Genomic DNA, 19828 nt, shown 5'->3' on the forward strand with positions numbered 1-19828 from the left:
TCAAAAATAGATAGAAGAAGAGAGCTTGTAATTCAGGAATCCAAGCCAATTATTTGTGATTTTTATATAAAATACAATTTACGGTAGTCTGAATTTGTGTAAGCTGTTTTGATAGCTTATAGCTTATTTGCGCGGTGCGTGTTAGGTTTTTAGACCACCCTCTCCTTATATTATCTATCTCTCATCTTTATTGTTGTTGCCTGCCTGTCTCGCGCATTCTTTATGCACAGCACGCCGCTCCAGTCCTCTCCGAGTAAATAGACCTTCGTCGGAACAGCATGGCCCGGTCCAGTCGTGCCCACTGAGAGAGATGGAAGCAAAACAGCACTCCATAAAGAGCCTGAAGAGCTACCCAGAGGCGGGGGGCCGGAGCCTGGCGGCGGCCGCGGGAGACGTCGGCGTTGGAGGTGGTGGAGGAGGGTGTCTTGCCGGCTCAGCACAGATGGAGATGGAGGCAAACATACAGAAAGCCATTGACTTCAAGGTGGAGGGCCACCGCTGCTACAAGGAGAAGAAATTCCGGGAAGCGATAGGGAAGTACCACCGGGCTCTGCTGCAGCTGAAAGGGGTGCATTTAGTGGATGGAAGCACGGACTCCCAGGTCAACCTCCTGAGCCAAGCCGCCGTCAAGCTGACGGAAGACCAGCGGAGAACGGTGGAGATCACGGAGATCGAGTGCTACGACAGCCTGACAGGTGAGTAGCTAGCCTAGTCAGTGGTGTTGCTCAGCGTCGCGGGTCTTGAGCATGGACAGCTCGTATACTGAGATTCTGCCATTGTTCGTTCCGGTTCACGGGGTTAGGAAGGAACTCGTTTAGACAATTAGCCAGTGTCAAGCATAATTTCYGCAGCTGTGAGGCCTGTATGAGGTTGGTTAATAAGAATAGGCTTAATAATACATTAATAGCTGGCGCTTTGCACAGTGGACAGCGCAATGGAGCTGAATATAGACAGGTAGATGGCGAATGTGTCCATTTTTTTCATTGTGTGATATTCCTGTCCTTTCAACGTGAAATGTATTGCCAATCTCGATTAATGCAGCCATTTTTATCTCAATATAAAATCATTTCTGGGTAACAATTAAGTACCGTACTGTGATTTTTTTCAATAAAAAAAKGGTCAAAAATAAACTAAAATAGCTTCTTAGCATAGAGGAATTCCTCAAGCAAGAATTTGGCTAGGACTGTCTGGTAGTGGTTAGAGCAGGGTGGAAAAAACTAAAACTACCTGTTATTGACAGAGAGGTTTGGAACTCTCGTTCTTATTGGTGTATTAACTAATTTACCACCTGGTAATGTCACCAGGCAGGCCAAAACTCCATCCCACCAAAACAGGCTGTCATTTCAGTCAGTCTTTTCGAACAGCTCTTCCACTATAAGGGCTTTATCATTTTCAAAATGTGACAGTATTATTCCAACCTCATAGTGTGGAAATGTAAATAAAACACAGGAAAATTATGTCTTTGACTGCACTGGGCCCTAATCATTATTTTATTAGTAAACAGTACAAAGGTTAATTATAATACATTATAATTTGTGTGCTAGAGTTGTTTTTGTCTCAAGCCATGTCTTCCTCTTGCGATTCTTATCAAGTTTTTTTTTCACTGTCTGTCTCTCTTTGTTGTGCTCCATTCAAGTAATTTGTTTGCTTCTCTTGATTCCAAACCTTTCCCCCCCAGTTAATTCCTTTGATAGCCACGGGGAAACTAGTGATTTGATGGTAATCGGCTGTAGTCAGTGGAAAGGCTATATTAGCAGGAGTGAAGAGGTGTACATCCTGTGGAAAGGGGACACAAATACACACAGTGGGAGCCTGGGGGTTATATGCTGCCATATCGTCCAACACATGATGCCTCCCACAGTGCAGCTGTGTTGTTACAAAAACAGTTCACATGCTCTGAGGTGGAAAAACATGGTGTGGACCATCCCAGTTTACAGGTGAAATCTGTCTAAATGGATCCTACAATTRCCTTACAAATACAAGTGATATGCCACTATGGCTGCATTTACACAGGCAGCCCAATTCTGATATTTTACTCAATTATTGACAAAAGAGCTGATCTGATTGGTCAAAAGACCAATTAGTGAAAAAAAATATCAGAATTGAGCTGCCTGTGTAAACGCAGCTAGTGAATTGAAACTCACAACACTTTGGTTAGAATAATTGACAATATTAGTATTTTCAGGTCATCATTGTCATGTCTGGTCATCAAGGTTAATGCCTCTGTCAAACCAACCACAAGTGTCAGTTAAATAGGCTATGTATGTGTAATGTAATTTGAAAAGATAAACTGATATTTTACTCAGAAACTTAAAATCTCTAACAATGAGATTTGAGTAAAGCTGAGCTTACAGATATTTGTTATTGGTAATGCTTTGAGTAAGAAACAGGATAATCTATTCAACAGATGTGAGATTAAGAGATTGCCTACTGCCAGATAATCTATGAAACAGATGTATGAGATTTGATTTTAACAGATACAGTAGTCTGTCTGGCACATGTGAGTTGGCCTATAGGAGATTAGATGTGTCTGTGGGTCTAATGATGACAGTATAAATATTGTTTACCACAGTGACAGTAGTCTGTCTACATGAGAGTATGGCTAAAATGTTATGTAATGCATTGTGAAATCTATTTCTTTATTTTACATTTTTTAAATGTTTTATTTTATTTTAGGCGTGGATCAGCTTAATATTGCAGAAAGATTGTTTCTTCCATCAATGTAATTGTCTGCATCATTTCCAATCCCCCATATATTTTTTTGGTAAATATTTATATCCATATACAGTTGAAGTCGGAAGTTTACATACACCTTARCCAAATACATTTAAACTCAGTTTTTCACAATTCCTGACATTTAATCCAAGTAAAAATTCCCTGTCTTAGGTCAGTTAGGATCACCACTTTATTTTAAGAATGTGTAATGTCAGAATAATAGTAGAGAGATTATTTATTCAGCTTTTATTCTTTCATCACATTCCCAGTGGGTCAGAAGTTTACATACACTCAATTAGTATTTGATAGCATTGCCTTTTAAATTGTTTAACTTGGTTCAAACGTTTCGGTAGTCTTCCACAAGCTTCCCACAATAAGTGGGTGAATTTGGCCCATTCCTCCTTACAGAGCTGGTGTAACTGAGTCAGGTTTGTAGGCCTCCTTGCTCGCACACACTTTTTCAGTTCTTCCCACAAATTTTCTATTGGATTGAGTCAGGACTTTGTGATGGTCACCCAATACCTTGACTTTGTTATCCTTAGGCCATATTCCACAACTTTGGAAGTATGCTTGGGTCATTGTCATTTGGAAGACCATTTGCGACCTAGCTGTAACTTCCTGACTGATGTTTGAGATGTTGCTTCAATATATTCATATAAAGTGCACCAGTCCATCCTGCAGCAAGACCCCCACAACATATGCTGCCACCCCGTGCTTCACGGTTGGAATGTGCAGTTGCAAACCTAGTCTGGCTTTTTATGGTGTTTTGAAGCAGTGGCTTCTTCCATGCTGAGCGGCCTTTCAGGTTATGTCGATATAGGACTCGTTTTACTGTGGATATAGATACTTTTGTTCTGTTTCCTCATGCATCTTCACAAGTCTTTGCTACGGCTGTGGTCCAATGTGTTATACTTGCGTACTATTGTTTGTACAGATGAAGTGGTACCTTCAGGCATTGAAATTGCTCCAAGATGAACCAGACTTGTGAAGGTTGCAAATTTTTTTCAATGTCTTGGCTGATTCTTTTGATTTACGATGATTGTCAATCCAAAATGCATGAGTTTGAAGGTAGGCCTTGAAATACATCCACAGGTACACCTCCAATTGACTCAAATGATGTCAATTAGCCTATCAGAAGCTTCTTAAAGCCATGACATCATTTTCTGGAATTTTCCAAGCTGTTTAAAGGCACAGTCAACTTTGTGTATGTAAACTTCTGACCCACTAGAATTGTGATACAGTGAATTATAAGTGAAATAATCTGTCTGTAAACAATTTGGTTAAGGTATATATAAACTTCCGACCTCAAATGTATATGCATACACATACCTATAAAAATATACATCCTTTTTTTTTAATATACCTTTATTATTGTTAAATCTATTTGGTCAGTGATATACTTAAGCAATAAGGCCCGAGGTGGTGTGGTATATGGCCAATGGGGCTGTTCTTATGTACGATGCATCGGTGAGTGCCTCGACACAGCCCTTAGCTGTGGTATATCGGCCATATATCAAAAACCCCMGAGGTGCCTTATTGCTATTCTAAACTGGTTACCAAGGTAATTAGAGCTGTAAAAATACATGTTTTGTCATACCTGTGGTAAACGGTCTGATATACCATGGCTGTCAGCCAATCAGCATTCAGGGCTCGAACCACCCAGTTTATAATATGATATACTTTATGGTGCTGTATTGTTCATTTTGTTGACTATCTACGAGGATTCAGCACCCTATTATTTAGAAGAATCTATAAGATATTCTAACAAACAGTTAACATGAAAACATAAAATGGGTTAAAGGCAGGCTGGGTTGCTCTGGTGCTGGCTGTGTCTCCCTGTGTTCTGTCTCCGCTGGGTCCTGGCTCAACTGGCGTGACAGGCTGAAGGTCGGCTCTCTCTGCCCCGTCTTATGACCCTCTGCCTGGGCCCTGTGGGGGAGCTACCCTGGCGGAAAGGAGAAATAGAGAGGAAGGGAGGAGGATGGAAAGAGAGGTTAAAAGACAGGGAGGGTAAACGAGAGCAGGAGAGAGAGAAGTAGAGGGAGAAAGAAAGGGAAGAGGGAAAGCAAGTTCAGTGGGTGATGAGGGGCATATTTACCATGGCAACCATCACTGGGCCTTTTCCTGTTGTTATTCTCATGTCCATCCATTCTCACCTCTCACAATAACAAAGATTGTTTGATTGTTTTGTGACCTCTCCCTCAATCTGTGTTTTATTTTAGATTGAATAAAAATACAATATGCGTACACATTTAATAATACTGGAGACCTCTCCACCCTACCAATGGTCTGGCTACCCAGAGTCCTGCTGGAGAGAAGGTGGCCCGTGTCGTGTTGAGTTAGGCAGCATTTTGATTGGCCAGCTGTCTTACTTTCAGACGCATGATACAGAGTGGACAGCCTCACCTCCAGCGCCTCTGTGTGTGCTTGTTTGTCTCAGCGATCGTTCCTCTGAAGAACAGCAGCTAACCAAGGGGKTGTCTGATATGGAGAAGGGTGGGGGTACACAGATTGTTTCTCGCCCTGCCATTATCACAGTGCCAATGCTGACATTGCTGTGTGTGTGTTGTCTGTTTTTTGTACAGGGATGTGCAAGCTCATTTTGTGTGTGTGCTAGACTTTTGTTATGACAAGGACAGGACTATTGTCTGTCTTGTGCCAGTCACAGCACCTTTTTAAATGACATGGCTACCCGGACAAAGGCGGCCCAGAAATGTTCACTAAATGCAGCGATTTTGCCGTCAGCATGGCGCAGACAGCGATTGTGTTTGAGACAGAGATCCAAGACAGGTGATGGGAGAGAAGCCGACATCAAAGGAGACAAGTAATGATAGAAAGAGAGGAGAAAACTGTGTGCGAACGACAAAAACAATAAAGAACTGCATACGACTGTGATGGTGGTTTGGGAGAAAGAATATATACTGAAAATAGAGAGGGAGCGAGAGTAACAGAAAAATGGAGGTTTGTGCGTACAGTGTTGTTACCTGATTCTGTCTGAGAGAGAGCTATTGAGATGAATGGCCTATTTGCCGTCGCCCTTAAAAGAGCCAACATGCTGTTTCCCCATGAGGGTGTGGTACTGTTTCTAAGTGGGTTACACCAGGCTGTAGCTGCTCTGGAAATGGTGCTGCAACATGTTGGCCAGAGGTAGACCGTCAGCCACGCAGGTTGACTGTTTTTGGGATGAATCATGTTCCGCAGGCAGCACACCCACCCACCCAAACCACATACTGTGCTCACAGATACATATGATAACAGCCAATATACTAACAGTTTTCCAACTGTTCTTTTCGTACATGGCACTCAAAGCACTTCCCTAGAATGAGACCCTATGAGCGAAAGACGTTGAAAAGGCGTTGAAAATAAGTCTTTTCAACGTCTTGTGCTGACTGGGGAGGAAGACTATAAAAACAGCAGGAAGCAGTTGCTAGGTTATTAGATAATTTTAAACAATACAGATTGCTTATTCAGATAAAGAGAGATCTGCTGTAGAGAACAGACGTCAGTGTAAAAAAATGAGTCCGGTGCTAACTCCTTTTGTGAGGGAGATTGAACCGTCTTTTCCCCGGCCCATTTCCTCTGATCTCTGACTCAATTATTATTTTGTTCCGCGTGATTGGCTGCGATCGGTGCGTGAGTCATGAGTCACAGCCTCGGGTTGCAGCTGCAGCGGCACAACGTTATGAGCGGAACCGCTTGTTTCGTAACACCCAGCACCTTTTATTCACCCATCAGGATGTTTCGTAACACCCAGCACCTTTTATTCACCCATCAGGATGTTTCGTAACACCCAACACCTTTTATTCACCCATCAGGATGTTTCGTAACACCCAACACCTTTTATTCACCCCATCAGTATGTTTCATAACACCCAACACCTTTATTCCACCTCATCAGGATGTTTTCGTAACACCCAAACACCCTTTTATTCCACCCTATCAGGCATGTTTCTAACACCCCACACACCTTTATATTCACCCATCAGATGTTTCGTAACACCAAACAACCTTTATCATCGAGTATAACCAACACCTTAATCCCCATCAGATTTTTCGTAATCACCACAACACCTTTATATTCAAACCCAATCAGGATGTCTTCGTAACACCCAACACCTTTTTATCACCATCAGTGGATGCGTGTGTTTCGTCACAACACAACTTTTTATACACTGTTTCTCGAATTGCTTTCTTACTGCCATTGCATGATCGTCTCTGTGTGTCTTTTCAACCCCCCTCTTCCATTCTTTTACCACCACTACTTAGCTCTCACCACATATATCCTTACTCGAATCCCTTGTGTATGAGACATATGCATTAAGCCTACAAAGAGCGCTGCGATGAGGCATGATGGACACTTTTAGAAGGTTGACTGGTGTATTATTTCATCGATGTCCATTAACATTTCACTGCGGCATGTTTCTACTACTCCATCAGGCTCCTAGAATGCTCATGGGGTTCATTTACAACTAACTGGAGGTAGTGGGTGTATCAACACAATCTCCCTTAGCTCCATCACTGGCCAGTGTGTGTATGTGTGTGTGTACGCATGCATGTGTGTATCCGTGTCTGATGCGCAGGGTCAATATTTCTCACCACATCCATTTCCACTCAGGGCTATTACATCGAGACCGTCGATGAACTTGTGACCCTTGACATGCAATTACAGGACCCCGTAGTAACGCAACTTCAATGAGTGTGTAGATTCAGTATCATCAGCATCCGTTTSTCCCCAGACAAGGAATAGACAACCAAGAGTCTTAGAAGAAGATAAAAGTCAATTTACTGGGAGTTCCATTTGACTCCCAGTATTGCTACACTTCCCCAACAATCTTGAGGTGCATGACACCACCCTCTAATCTTAATCTCATTCCAGAAGGGAACGGGGATATAATACTGTCAGAGCCTCTGGCCAAATGTCACCCTATTCCCTATGTAGTGCACTACTTTTGATCCGGCCCTGGTCAAAAGTAGTGCACTATATAGGGAATAGGGCGCCATCTAGGACACAGACTYAGTCCTCAGTGCTATATAATACTGCAGAGGGGGTGCTACCTGTCACGAGGCCTAGCCTGCTACACAGTCCAGTCAGCCCCCTCTTATAAAACCAGAGTGGAGCAGAAAAACTCCTCCCTTTCACCCACTGCCAATAACGTCACTAGAGGAGGAGATGGAGAGGGGGATGTGTATGGAGGAGGTGATGGAAGAGCGAGGGAGAGGCGAGAGGAAGAGCGAGGGAGAGACAGGGGGTATGAAGTGTATGGAAGAAGAGGAGGGTGGAGGAGAGAGGAAGATGAGGGTGAAACGGAGGAATGGGGGATGGTGTTTTTCCTTGGTTCGTATGTTGGCAGTTCAGGGGTTGCGTAGTTGTATGAGAGCCATGGCTGCGTTATGCCAGGTCTGCAGATGGCATAGCTTCGCTGTGGGGGCTCGACTGGGCATTCTGTACTCTCCTCTTTACCATTCCGTTGCAGCCAAAGAGAGAAGCGGAGGGAGGAGGGAGGGAGGGAGGGAGGGAGGGAGGGAGGGAGGGAGGGAGGGAGGGAAGAGAGAGAGAGAGAGAGAGAGAGAATGAGGGAGGAAGAGAGAGAGAGAGAGAGAGAGAGAGAGAGAGAGAGAGAGAGAGAGAGAGAGAGAGAGAGAGAGAGAGAGAGGAGAGAGGGAAGAGAGAGGAGAAGAGAGAGAGAGAGAGAGAGGAGAGAGAGAGAGAGAGAGAGAGAGAGAGAGAAGCAGAGAGAGAGAGAGAGAGAGAAGAGAGAGAGAGAGAAAGAGAGGGAGGAGAGAGAGAGAGAGAGAGGAGAGAGAGAGAGAGGAGAGGAGAGAGATCAAGGAGCAAGAGAAGGGGTGCTGAGGGAAGAGGGGGAGGGTGGGGGGAAAGAGAGCGAGAGAAACTGGACAGAATGTTAAGGGAACTGTTAAATATGAAGAGATTAGAAGAGGAATAGAGATGGAGAGAGAGAGAGAGAGAGAGAGGGGGAAGAAAAGAGTGAGGGGACTTTGGTGGACCTTTTTGACCTCTGGGAGGAGGAGGGAGTATGTTACGTTGTTCTTCATTGCTGCATTTGCGTATCATTTGTCATTGTAAGTATGGTGATGAGAAATCACGTCCAAGGCTAACGGTATTATATCATCGCTCTGGCAGAGCTGGAGTGCTCTTGTTTATGGCAATAAATATGATCCAGTCATCTGTGAAGGAGGGAGGGAGGGCCTTTTTTAGTCTTCAGTTGAAAGTCACGCCATTAGCTTAGAGGAGACTGAAACAGATGCCCTCTCTGACACTCACAGTGAGAGAGAGAGAGATGCAGTAAGAACATAGAGTGTTTTTGGTCAACAGCTACAGTAATGAGAATATGTAAGAATCATTTGTGCATATCTAACTCACTGCGCTCCAGTGAACAGGAGAGACAACTTGTTATTTATCCAGAAAGCTGCATGTTAATATAGGCGGGGACCACACTATGTTCCCTCAGCCMTATGTTCCCTCAGTATCCACTGAACCAAATTCAGTCAAAATTTGCACAAATTATTATTGTTATAAGGTAGAAAATGCTGTTTATTTTAATATCCACATATGTAATGGTATAAACTGAGTATACAAAACATGAAGAACACCTGCTCTTTCCATAACATACAGTGCATTCGGAAAGTATTCAGACCCCTTTACTTTTTCCATATTGTTTTACTTTACCTCCTTATTCTAAAATGGATTCAATAGTTTTAATTTCTCATCAATTGTCAAATCTAATTCCATCAGTGTAGGTGAAGGGGAGGAGACAGGTTAAAGAAAGATTTTTAAGCCTTGAGACAATTGAGACATGGATTGTGTTTGTGTGTCATTCAGAGGGCGAATGGGCAAGACAAAACAGTTATGTGCCTTTCAACGGGGTATGGAAGTACAGTACCAGTCAAAAGTTTGGACACACCAACTCGTTCCAGGGTTTTTCTTAATTTTTACTATTTTCTACATTGTAGAATAATAGTGAAGACATCAGAACTATGAAACAACACATATGGAATCATGTACTAACCACAAAATATATATTTGAGATTCTTCAAAGTAGCCACCCTTTGCCTTGATGACAGCTTTGCACATTCTTGGCATTCTCTCAACCAGCTTCATGAGGTAGTCACCTGGAATGCATTTCAAGTAACAGGTGTGCCTTGTTAAAAGTTAATTTGTGGAATTTCTTTCCTTCTTATTGCGTATGAGCCAATCAGTTGTGTTGTGACAAGGTAGGGTTGGTATACAGAAGATAGCCCTATATGGTAAAAGACCAAGTCCATATCATGGCAAGAACAGCTCAAATAAGCAAAGAGAAATGACAGTCCACCATTACTTTAAGACATGAAGGTCAGTCAATCTGGAAAATTTCAAGAACTTTGAAAGTTTCTCCAAGTGCAGTCACAAAAACCATTAAGCACTATGATGAAACTGGCTCTCATGAGGACCGCCACAGGAAAGGAAGACCYAGAGTTACCTCTGCTGCAGATGACAAGTTCATTAGAGTTACCAGCCTCAGAAATTGCAGCCCAAATAAATGCTTCACATACTTCAAGTAAGAGGCACATCTCAACATCAACTGTTCAGAGGTACTATGTGAATCAGGCCTTCATGGTCGAATTGCTGCAAAGAAACCACTATTAAAAAGGACACAAATAAGAAGAACAGACTTGCTTGGGCCAAGAAACATGAGCAATGGACATTAGACCGGTGGAAATCGGTCCTTTGATCTGATGAGTCCAAATTGGACATTTTTGGTTCCAACCGCCGTGTCTTTGTGAGACGCAGAGTAGGTGAACGGATGATCTCTGCATGTGCAGCATGCACCACAGCATTCTGCAGCGATACGCCATCCCATCTGGTTTGCGCTTAGTAGGACTATCATTTGTTTTTCAACAGTACAATGACCCAACACACATCCAGGCTGTGTAAGGGCTATTTGACCAAGAAGGAGAGTGATGGAGTGCTGCATCAGATGACCTGACCTCCACAATCACCCAACCTCAACCCAATTGAGATGGTTTGGGATGAGTTGGAYCRCAGAGTGAAGGAAAAGCAGCCATCAAGTGCTCAGCATACTGTATGTCGGAACTCCTTCAAGACTGTTGGAAAAGCATTACAGGTGAAGCTGGTTGAGAGAATGCCAAGAGTGTGCAAAGCGGTCATCAAGGCAAAGGGTGTCTTCTTTGAAGATAATATATTTAGATTTGTTTAACACTTTTTTGGTTGCTACAAGATTCCATATGTGGTTATTTCATAATGTTGGTGTCTTCACTATTATTCTACAATGTAGAAAATAGTAAAAATAAAGAAAAACCCTTGAATGAGTAGGTGTGTCCAAAACTTTTGACTGGTACTGTAGGTGCCAGGCGCACCAGTTTGTGTCAAGAACTGCAATTCTGCTGGGTTTTTCCACACTGAACAGTTTCCCGTGTGTTTTAAGAATGGTCCACCACCCAACTTGACACAACTGTGGGAAGCATTGGAGTCAACATGGGCCAGCATCCCTGTGGAACGCTTTCGACACCTTGTAGTCCATACCCTGAGGTTGTTCTGAGGGCAAAAGTGGGGGTGCAACTCAATATTAGGAAGGTGTTCCTAATGTTTGGTGTACTCAGTCTATATGGAACCTACTGAATATGTTCAATCACAATGACCTTGACCTTTTGTCAATATTACAGCAGCCTAAATGGCATTTTCTGAGATTTGTATTTTTTGTATTTAAAAAAAAATCTTAGCGTCTACTCAAGTATTTTTTATGGTGATTGGCTTTCATATGTGAAATGATATGGCCTAGCCACTGAGCAACAACTGGTTGAATCAATGTTGTTTCCACGTCATTTCAACCCAACACATTCAATGTGATGACGTTGAATCAACCTGGAAAACTGATTGGATTTGAAAAAAGTCATCAATGTAAGGGAATTTCATATTTTTTTCACCCAACTTTTTACCTAAATTCAATGGTGGAATTTTTTGGTGGATTCACGTTAGTTGACAACTCAACCAAATGTAAATCAAACCTAAACGATGAACTGACATCTGTGCCAAGTGGGTATGACCCACTGAAATATTGAATCATTAGTGACCGGAAATAAATTTCTCCGTTGAATAAGGGGTTATTTATCTCCACATTTAAATAAGCTTTTTCGATCATATATTTGGCACAAATAAGCAAGGCCATTGGACTTGGTCAAGGTCCCAGTGACCGGAAATGTACACTGAACAAAAATATAAACGCTAACTGCAACAATTTCAAAGATTTTACTGTTACAGTTCATATAAGGAAATCAGTCAATTTAAATAAATGTATTAGGCCCTAATCTATGGATTTCACATGACTGGGAATACAGATATGCATCTGTTGGTCACAGGTACCTTAAAAAAACGAATTGGCAAGGATCAGAAAACTAGTCAGTATCTGGTGTGACCACCATTTGCCTCATGCAGGGCGACATCTCCTTCGCATAGAGTTGATCAGGCTGTTGATTGTGGCCTGTGGAATGTTGTCCCACTCCTCTTCAATGGCTGTGTGAAGTTGCTGGATATTGGAGGGAACTGGAACATGCTGCCGTACACGTCGATCCAGAGCATCCCAAACATGCTCAATCGGTGACATGTCTGGTGAGTATGCAGATCATGGAAGATCTAGGACATTTTCAGCTTCCAGGAATTCTGTACTGTTCCTTATGACATGGGGCTGTGCATTATCATGCTGAAACATGAGGTGATGGCGGCGGATGAATGGCATGACAATGGGCTTCAGGATTTTGTCACGGTATCTCTGTGCATTCAAATTGCCATCGATAAAATCCAATTGTGTTCATTGTCCGTACCTTATGCCTGCCCGTACCATAACCGCACCGCCACCTTGGGGCACTCTGTTCATAACTTGACATCGGCAAACCGCTCGGTCATCTGCCCGGTACAGTTAAACCCAGGATTCATCCGTGAAGAGCACACTTCTCCAGTGTGCCAGTGGCAATCGAAGGTGAGCATTTGCCCACTGAAGTCAGTTATGACGCCGACGCAGTCAGGTCAAGACCTTGGTGAGGACGACGAGCACGCAGATGAGCTTCCTTGAGACGGTTTCTGACAGTTTGTGCAGAAATTCTTTGGTTGTGCAAACCCACTGTTTTATCAGCTGTCAGGTTAGCTGGTCTCAGGTGAAGTTGGATGTGGAGGTCTTGGGATGGCGTGGTTACACGTGGTCTGCAGTTGTGAGGCCGGTTGGACGTACTACCAAACTCTCTAATATGACGTTGGAGGCTGTTTATGGTAGAGAAATGAACATTAAATTATCTGGTAACAGCTTTGGTTGGACATTCCAGCAGCATGCATGCCAATTGCACGCTCTCTCAAAACTTGAGACATCTGTGGCATTGTGTTGTGTGACAAAACTGCACATTTTAGAGTGGCCTTTTATGGTCCCCAGCACAAGGTGCACCTGTGTGTGTAATGATCATTCTGTTTAATCAGCTTCTTGATATGCCACATCTGTCAGGTGGATGGATTATCTTGGCAAAGGAGAAATTCTCACTAACAGGAATGTTTTTTTATTTGTTAGATAAATAAAGTTTTTGTGCGTACGGAGCATTTCTGGGATCTTTTATTTCAGCTCATGAAACATGGGACCAGCACTTTACATTTTGCATTTCTATTTTTTAGCCTCTCGTCTGATTTGAGCATTTGAACACCTGAGTTAGCTCCACTCATTGCACTTGCGCCGTCCTAGCCTTGACCACGACATTTGTTCACCGATGCCCCCCTTGTACTTTCAATCAGTTGAATTTGAGCTTTTTCAAGACCAGGGGCCCTTTTTCAGTCACATTTCTGGAGCCCAAGAAACAAACACTTAGCTTCCTAGAACATATGGAAATTAAAAATGTTTATGAATGAATTACTTTTTGGAGGGTTACTGTCAAAAGGATTTATTACGTTTAAAAATGTTTTGACATGGATGCCAGGCGCATGGGCCTCCAGAGCGGATCTGTTTTTGAAGTTCCTTACTTATTCATTCATACAACAGTGGATCAACTCYCGGGGGGGGGGGGGAGAGTGGCGCAGCGGTCTAAGGGCGTCACTACAGTGCTAGAGGCGTCACTACAGACCCGGGTACGACCCCGGAGCTGTGTCAACACCGGCCGTGATCGGGAGTCCCATAGCGCGGCGCACAATTGGCCAAGTGTCGTCCGGGTTGGGGGAGGGCCGCAATCTTCTGCGCTAACGGCAAAAGATAGCGTCTGTCTGTCTGTCCTCAGTGACATCATCCACCTAGCCAGGCCAGCCTTCTCTCTCTCTCTGCTGCACACCGATGTCCAGTTAATTCGCTTGCTGAAGGCCACAACATCATCACAGTGCCACACAAGGGACCCAGACATACAGTATAGTCCCCTCTGTCTGGAGAACACAACAACACTTCAACATACACACACACACACACACACACACACACACACACACACACACAAACACTGCTTGTAACCACATGCAAATGGAGAAATGGCCAATGGGCATGGCACTGATGTACAGTAAAGTCATACGAGTAAGGCTGTTGCGGTGACTGTATTACCGCCACACTGGCAGTCATGAGTCATAGCTGCAGTAAAATTCCATGTGAGTCACGGTAATCTCCTCTTATGCACTCTGGACATGCATTGTTAGTACCCAACTATCATCAGGTCACTAATGGCCTGGTACTCAGGGTACTATTGTCCCTCTAACCACTCTGACATCAATGCAATGCTATCAAAAATCACATCAAACATGTATCATCGAAACAGTATGTGCTTTTTATAACTCACCCTCACTGTGATGATCAGTTTGAAGAAAACAGTTAAATGGGATGAAACTGAGTGGAAAACATGGTCATTGGAGATGTTGTTTCAAAGCCTAACGCAACGAAATGGACAGCGCTTTCTGATTATTTCAAAACATCCATATGCGTATTAGAGCTTTATGCCTAGGGCTGTTTCGGTGAACGTATTACCACCACACCGGTGGTCACGAGTCATGAAGGCAGTCAAATTCCACATAACTGTTTAGTCACGTAATTAGGCTTCTCCAAGCTCTGATGCTGCTGCTGGTCATTAGCAGCCTACCAAACTTGCTAACTGCCTGGTACTCAGCACTCTTTTGTCCCTCTAATCACTCTGACATCAATGCAAATGTATTTGAAAATCTAATCAAACAGTTAATGAGAGCCCATCAGCTCATGTTGTGCAACATTTCTATAGGCTATGCAATTGCGGGAGAAAACAGAGTGATGGCCTCTATTAAAAAGAGGAGGATCCCATCAGCTTTCTATAGGCTAGGCCTACTAAATGTATTTCTCATCCTTCCTATTAAGTACATTGCTTATATTTAGATCAGGAGTATGGCCTAGCTGGCTGCCATGAAAATAAACCACTGGGAAAAGCGTCCTCCATTCGCTATTTAAGTGCATAGATGACATGTATTTTTTCCGCTGCCCCTGTTTCGATACAGGTGCATGATAATGGTCCATTCTAAATTCTAACAAATGTTACGCGTATATTATTTAGTATATGTAAAGACGAGATTAAATCAAGAATAGTCTGATTGGGGACAATATAAGCCTATCACTTGTGAATTATATATTATCACTTGTGAATGATGCCCAGCATAAGAATCAATGCCTTTTTTTGCGACTTGTTCGATTCATAGTCGCACACCTCATGTAGCCTAGCCCATAGGCCTATGTGTTTTAATAAGGTTTGTATCACAACTGAAGTGGCCAAAAACACTTCTTAAAATTAAGCACATTAATCCGTTTTACAAGGGGTGTAGAGCCTAACTGGCATATATAAGCAGCGCGTGAGTTTCAAGTTTGGGGAAGTTAATTTTCACCATAAAAATGCACCTTCATAATAAAAGCATTACATGCATAATTGCATTTTTGGTCACTTTTGATAATGGTGTTTTCTGCTAATGGAACATTCATGCTTATAGTCTACTACCATGTGCACATTTCTGTGCTTATAATGTGAAGAAATAGCCTAATAGTTTATCAACATTTTAAGCTAAACGTTCTGATCTGTTTCGTAAGCCACATTGCATAAAAATGTTTTTTTTTAAACTAGCGGTTGTATTAATTTGGGATCTATCGCATCCCACAACTGTCCCAGACTGTTCGTAATATTTATTTCTCGCACAGAATAGAATATGGACTTTTGTACTATGGGGGATAGTAGATTGACATAGGCTAGTGCTTTTGCTGTTCATTAGGCCTTCTCATCTTGTTGGCTGACCAAAAGTAAATGTGGACAGTTCATCCAATATCTTCAATATGCAACTCGGAATTGGATAAGGACGCGCGCTGTTGTGTCCCGGATGTGTCTGTCTTAACTTGTAGCCTGTGAGAGAAACTCGATCACGTGACGAAGAGCGGTGCGAGTGAGAGACGCTTCGGATTGCGTAGCACACTCAGGGAGAAGGGCACAACGTAGYATCCGGGCCACAAAAGGCATGGATTTCTTTAGGGTGCATTGCGGCCACAAAGGGGATGCTGCGTGAAAGTCGAGGCATTATCAAATGATTGTCAAATTGTGAATGATAGACTATTGGAGTGTGTACAGCCTGCGCAAAAAAACAAAGCAGAGCTCATCCCTTTCAAGTAACTTTTTTCAAATCATCTCTAGAGTCTAATCATGCAGGCTTACAATGTATTAAAAATCAAAACATATAGCCCAACGTTTGTAGAACAACTAAAGTTACATTAATAACTCTAAATTAAGCATATAGTAGTAYATATTTCTCTATTAACCGCTCAATACAGAATAGACGCATGCGCRCACTCTTTCAAATCGTTTGGAGAAAATATAATATATTTTATTCAGCTTTGCTCAGTTGTATTCTTCATACTATAAAATAATGCCATGGAATTATAAGCAAATCATGTCTGCTAAATGACCTAGTGTAGCCCACAGCCATTTGGCATAGCCACATCTGGACCTAACATAAGGACAACTCAGTATGCTATTCTTGTCTTCTGAAGTAGACTACATTTTCTTCATATCATGCTTCTTTAGACCTGTCTAAAATAAATAATGGATTTATTGTGAAGGTGTATGCTATATTCCATGGTTTATTATTAGACTTTTTTTAATGGTTTGTGTATAATCCCGGAGACGCTAAATGTGTTTATGTTAATTAACGGTCAATTACCATGAGACCCACAGTTATTTGCTTGACAATCACCAGCTGATGAAATTTCGTGACCGCCACAGCCCTACTTTTGCATAGGCCTATATATGAGCCCAAGATAAACATAACCCTGAATTAAAATAATGATTGTGCGTTATATAACACATAGCCTACCGCATATTACTCATGGCAGAAAAACATGTAAAAATATATAATTTAAGATGTCTTTGGTAAATAATTGTTCTAGCCTATACTCCAAATTTAAACAAATTAGCCTAAAATGATTTTGAATAGCCTAGTAATAGGGAATTTCTTATATTTTCATATTGTAATGAAACAGGCAGGGAGCCGGTCTCGAACCCTCGACCTTCTAGCCCGAAGTCCGGCGCGCTATCGACTGTGCCGCAAAAGCATGCTCAAGCGGCAGAGTCGATTTCCGCGCTTATAAACCCAGGGTCGTTACACTACTCCCTCCTTTCAAAGAGCGCGTCCTCGCGCTAGCTTGCGACTTTACGTCTTACAGGAACGCGCTCACCGGCCAAGCACACGCACTGTCGTGGATGCGAGGTCCGATCCCACTTCTGACACCAATGTAATGAAACAGGCAGGGAGCCGGTCTCGAACCCTCGACCTTCTAGCCCGAAGTCCGGCGCGCTATCGACTGTGCCGCAAAAGCATGCTCAAGCGGCAGAGTCGATTTCCGCGCTTATAAACCCAGGGTCGTTACAATATTTAATATGCTGACACGTTACCTTTAGCTACAGAATATCTCACCACTGCGCGTTGCCATCTCCCCCGCTCTCTCCCTCATTGCTTTCTGCAGTGCCATAGAGAGGAGCTGTCAACAATTTAATTAAATATGTTTTGTTGTGAATTTTTTTTTCACTATCTATTTTCGCGAACAGATTTCACTTGGTTTCCCAAATGAAGCGCTGGGTAGCTGCAGGAACAGGGTTGGAGAGCCCATGGCATACGGAGTTTGGGAGGAATACCCCCAGTCGCGCAGCGAGAGGCTGCATGCTCCTCAAACAGTGGTTGATGTGTGGAGTGAAATAACCGGAGTAGCCTATGCTAGCATGAGTTTAAAACTAACCGGCGGGAAAGTGGCCTCCATTCGCTATTCGCGTGCATACAGATGACGTCTTTTTTTCCCCTGCCCCTGTTCCTGCCCATTTGATAATGAGACATTCTAAATCGAAACTAATTTGACATATTAGTAAAGACAAGATTCAATTGAGAGTAGTCTGATGGGTGAAAATATGATCACATGGGAGAACAGCGTGTGTCGCCTGAGGCAAAGAACAGAGCGCAGACTTTCTCAAATCATCAATAGCCTGTAGTCGCATCATGCAGCCCATATATGTTTTGATTTCGAATATGTTCTAAGGTTTGCATCATTCACAACTTAAGTTGCCAAAATAACTCTACATGTATTGTATAGGCCCTGTTTAAAATGATCACTTTTACGATCAACGTGTTCACTTCATATGCACACTCGCTCCGGAATAGGAAAATCAACTTTCTATTTTATTCAGCCAACTTCAGTTATATTCTTCTTACTATAAAATCATATAACATAAACATAATGACACGGGACTTATAAGCATATCTTGTCTGCTAAATTAACAAGCCTACATCCTATGGCATGGTGCATAGCCAGATAACATAATCATATTCTGTTCTTCTGAAATACAATAAAGAATAGATTTATTGTGATGGGGTATAATTCAATTGATTTATTCGACTTAAAAGTAGATCAGCGCAYCAACGGCTTGTAAACGAGGCTTGTATGCATGGAGCCCAGGAGATGCTAAAAGCGTTTATGTTAAATTAACGTCAATACCGGCAGGCTTTTGCATGATAATATCCGGCTGACAAAACACATGACCACCACAGCCCCTACATATGAGAGCACTATTCACATTGGGCATGCTGATGTCATCTTACTGCTGATGAAGTAATTACAAGGATAGCTATTTCAATCTTATGAATATTTCAATAGATGAGCTATGAATTGAATCCGCTACTATTATGGGTGATGTAGCAATGCAGTGGATGCGTGGTTGAGGTTTAGGGAGTAAGGGAGGGAGAGTGGCAAGAGAGAAGCGCTGTGGCGCCATCCGGGGATGGCAATTAGAGAGGCGTGGAGGAAAACACTTGTTTCTCTGCTCGTTTGGCAGTTTCGTCTTCAGCACTCCATAGACGGATGGAAGCCTCCGAGGGTGCTGTGGATGTCACCGAGGCATACACGTACACAGAGGCTCATATTGAAACACTCAGACGAGCAACAAGAGGGTCTAATGATAAGTGATGATACAGTATATATGTGTGTTTGTGTGTGTGTGTGTCTAATGACGATATGGGTCTGTATTTGTCTCACTACTGCAGGGACACAGCAACCCAGGAAGCTCATTGGTATAACTGGAACAAGGGGTGTAAATGATGCCCCTCAGTCCTATCAATCAATGAGCATTCGGGACTTAAATATTAATTAATTAATTGATTTTTTTAAATGTTGAAATTCTCCCTGAAACCTTGACAGGGATGTTGGGGATTACTTCTGACGGGGTTTGAATTATGCTTACAAGTGAAGAAATATCAATGTGATCAACTTCATAGCTAATATATATATATATATATATAATATATATGTAGTATATATACAGTATGAAGTCAGAAGTTTACATACACTTAGGTTGGAGGCATTAAAACTAGTTTTTCAACCACTCCACAAATTTTTCTTGTTAAAAAACTAAAGTTTGGCAAGTCGGTAGGACATCTACTTTGTGCATGACAAAGTAATTTCCAACATTGTTTACAGACAGATTATTTCACTTATAATTAATTCACTGTATTACATCTTCCAGTGGGTCAGAAGTTTACATACACTAAGTTGACTGTGCCTTTAAACAGCTTGGAAATTTCCAGAAAAGCTGTCATGGCCTTTAAG

At 42.4% G+C, this 19828-nt stretch overlaps 1 protein-coding gene across 1 annotated transcript in view; it reads left to right on the forward strand.

The window, feature by feature from the left end:
* Positions 1–219: 219 nt before the first annotated feature.
* Positions 220–19828, forward strand: part of LOC111949915 (tetratricopeptide repeat protein 9B) — a 27758-nt gene continuing 8149 nt past the window's right edge. Inside the window, exon 1 of the mRNA XM_023967258.2 lies at positions 220–695. Coding sequence (XP_023823026.1) covers positions 311–695 — 385 coding nt within the window. The 5' untranslated portion in view covers positions 220–310. The remainder of the gene's footprint in view (positions 696–19828) is intronic.

Source organism: Salvelinus sp. IW2-2015, linkage group LG22, assembly GCF_002910315.2.
Source record: "Salvelinus sp. IW2-2015 linkage group LG22, ASM291031v2, whole genome shotgun sequence".
Taxonomy (NCBI): domain Eukaryota; kingdom Metazoa; phylum Chordata; class Actinopteri; order Salmoniformes; family Salmonidae; genus Salvelinus; species Salvelinus sp. IW2-2015.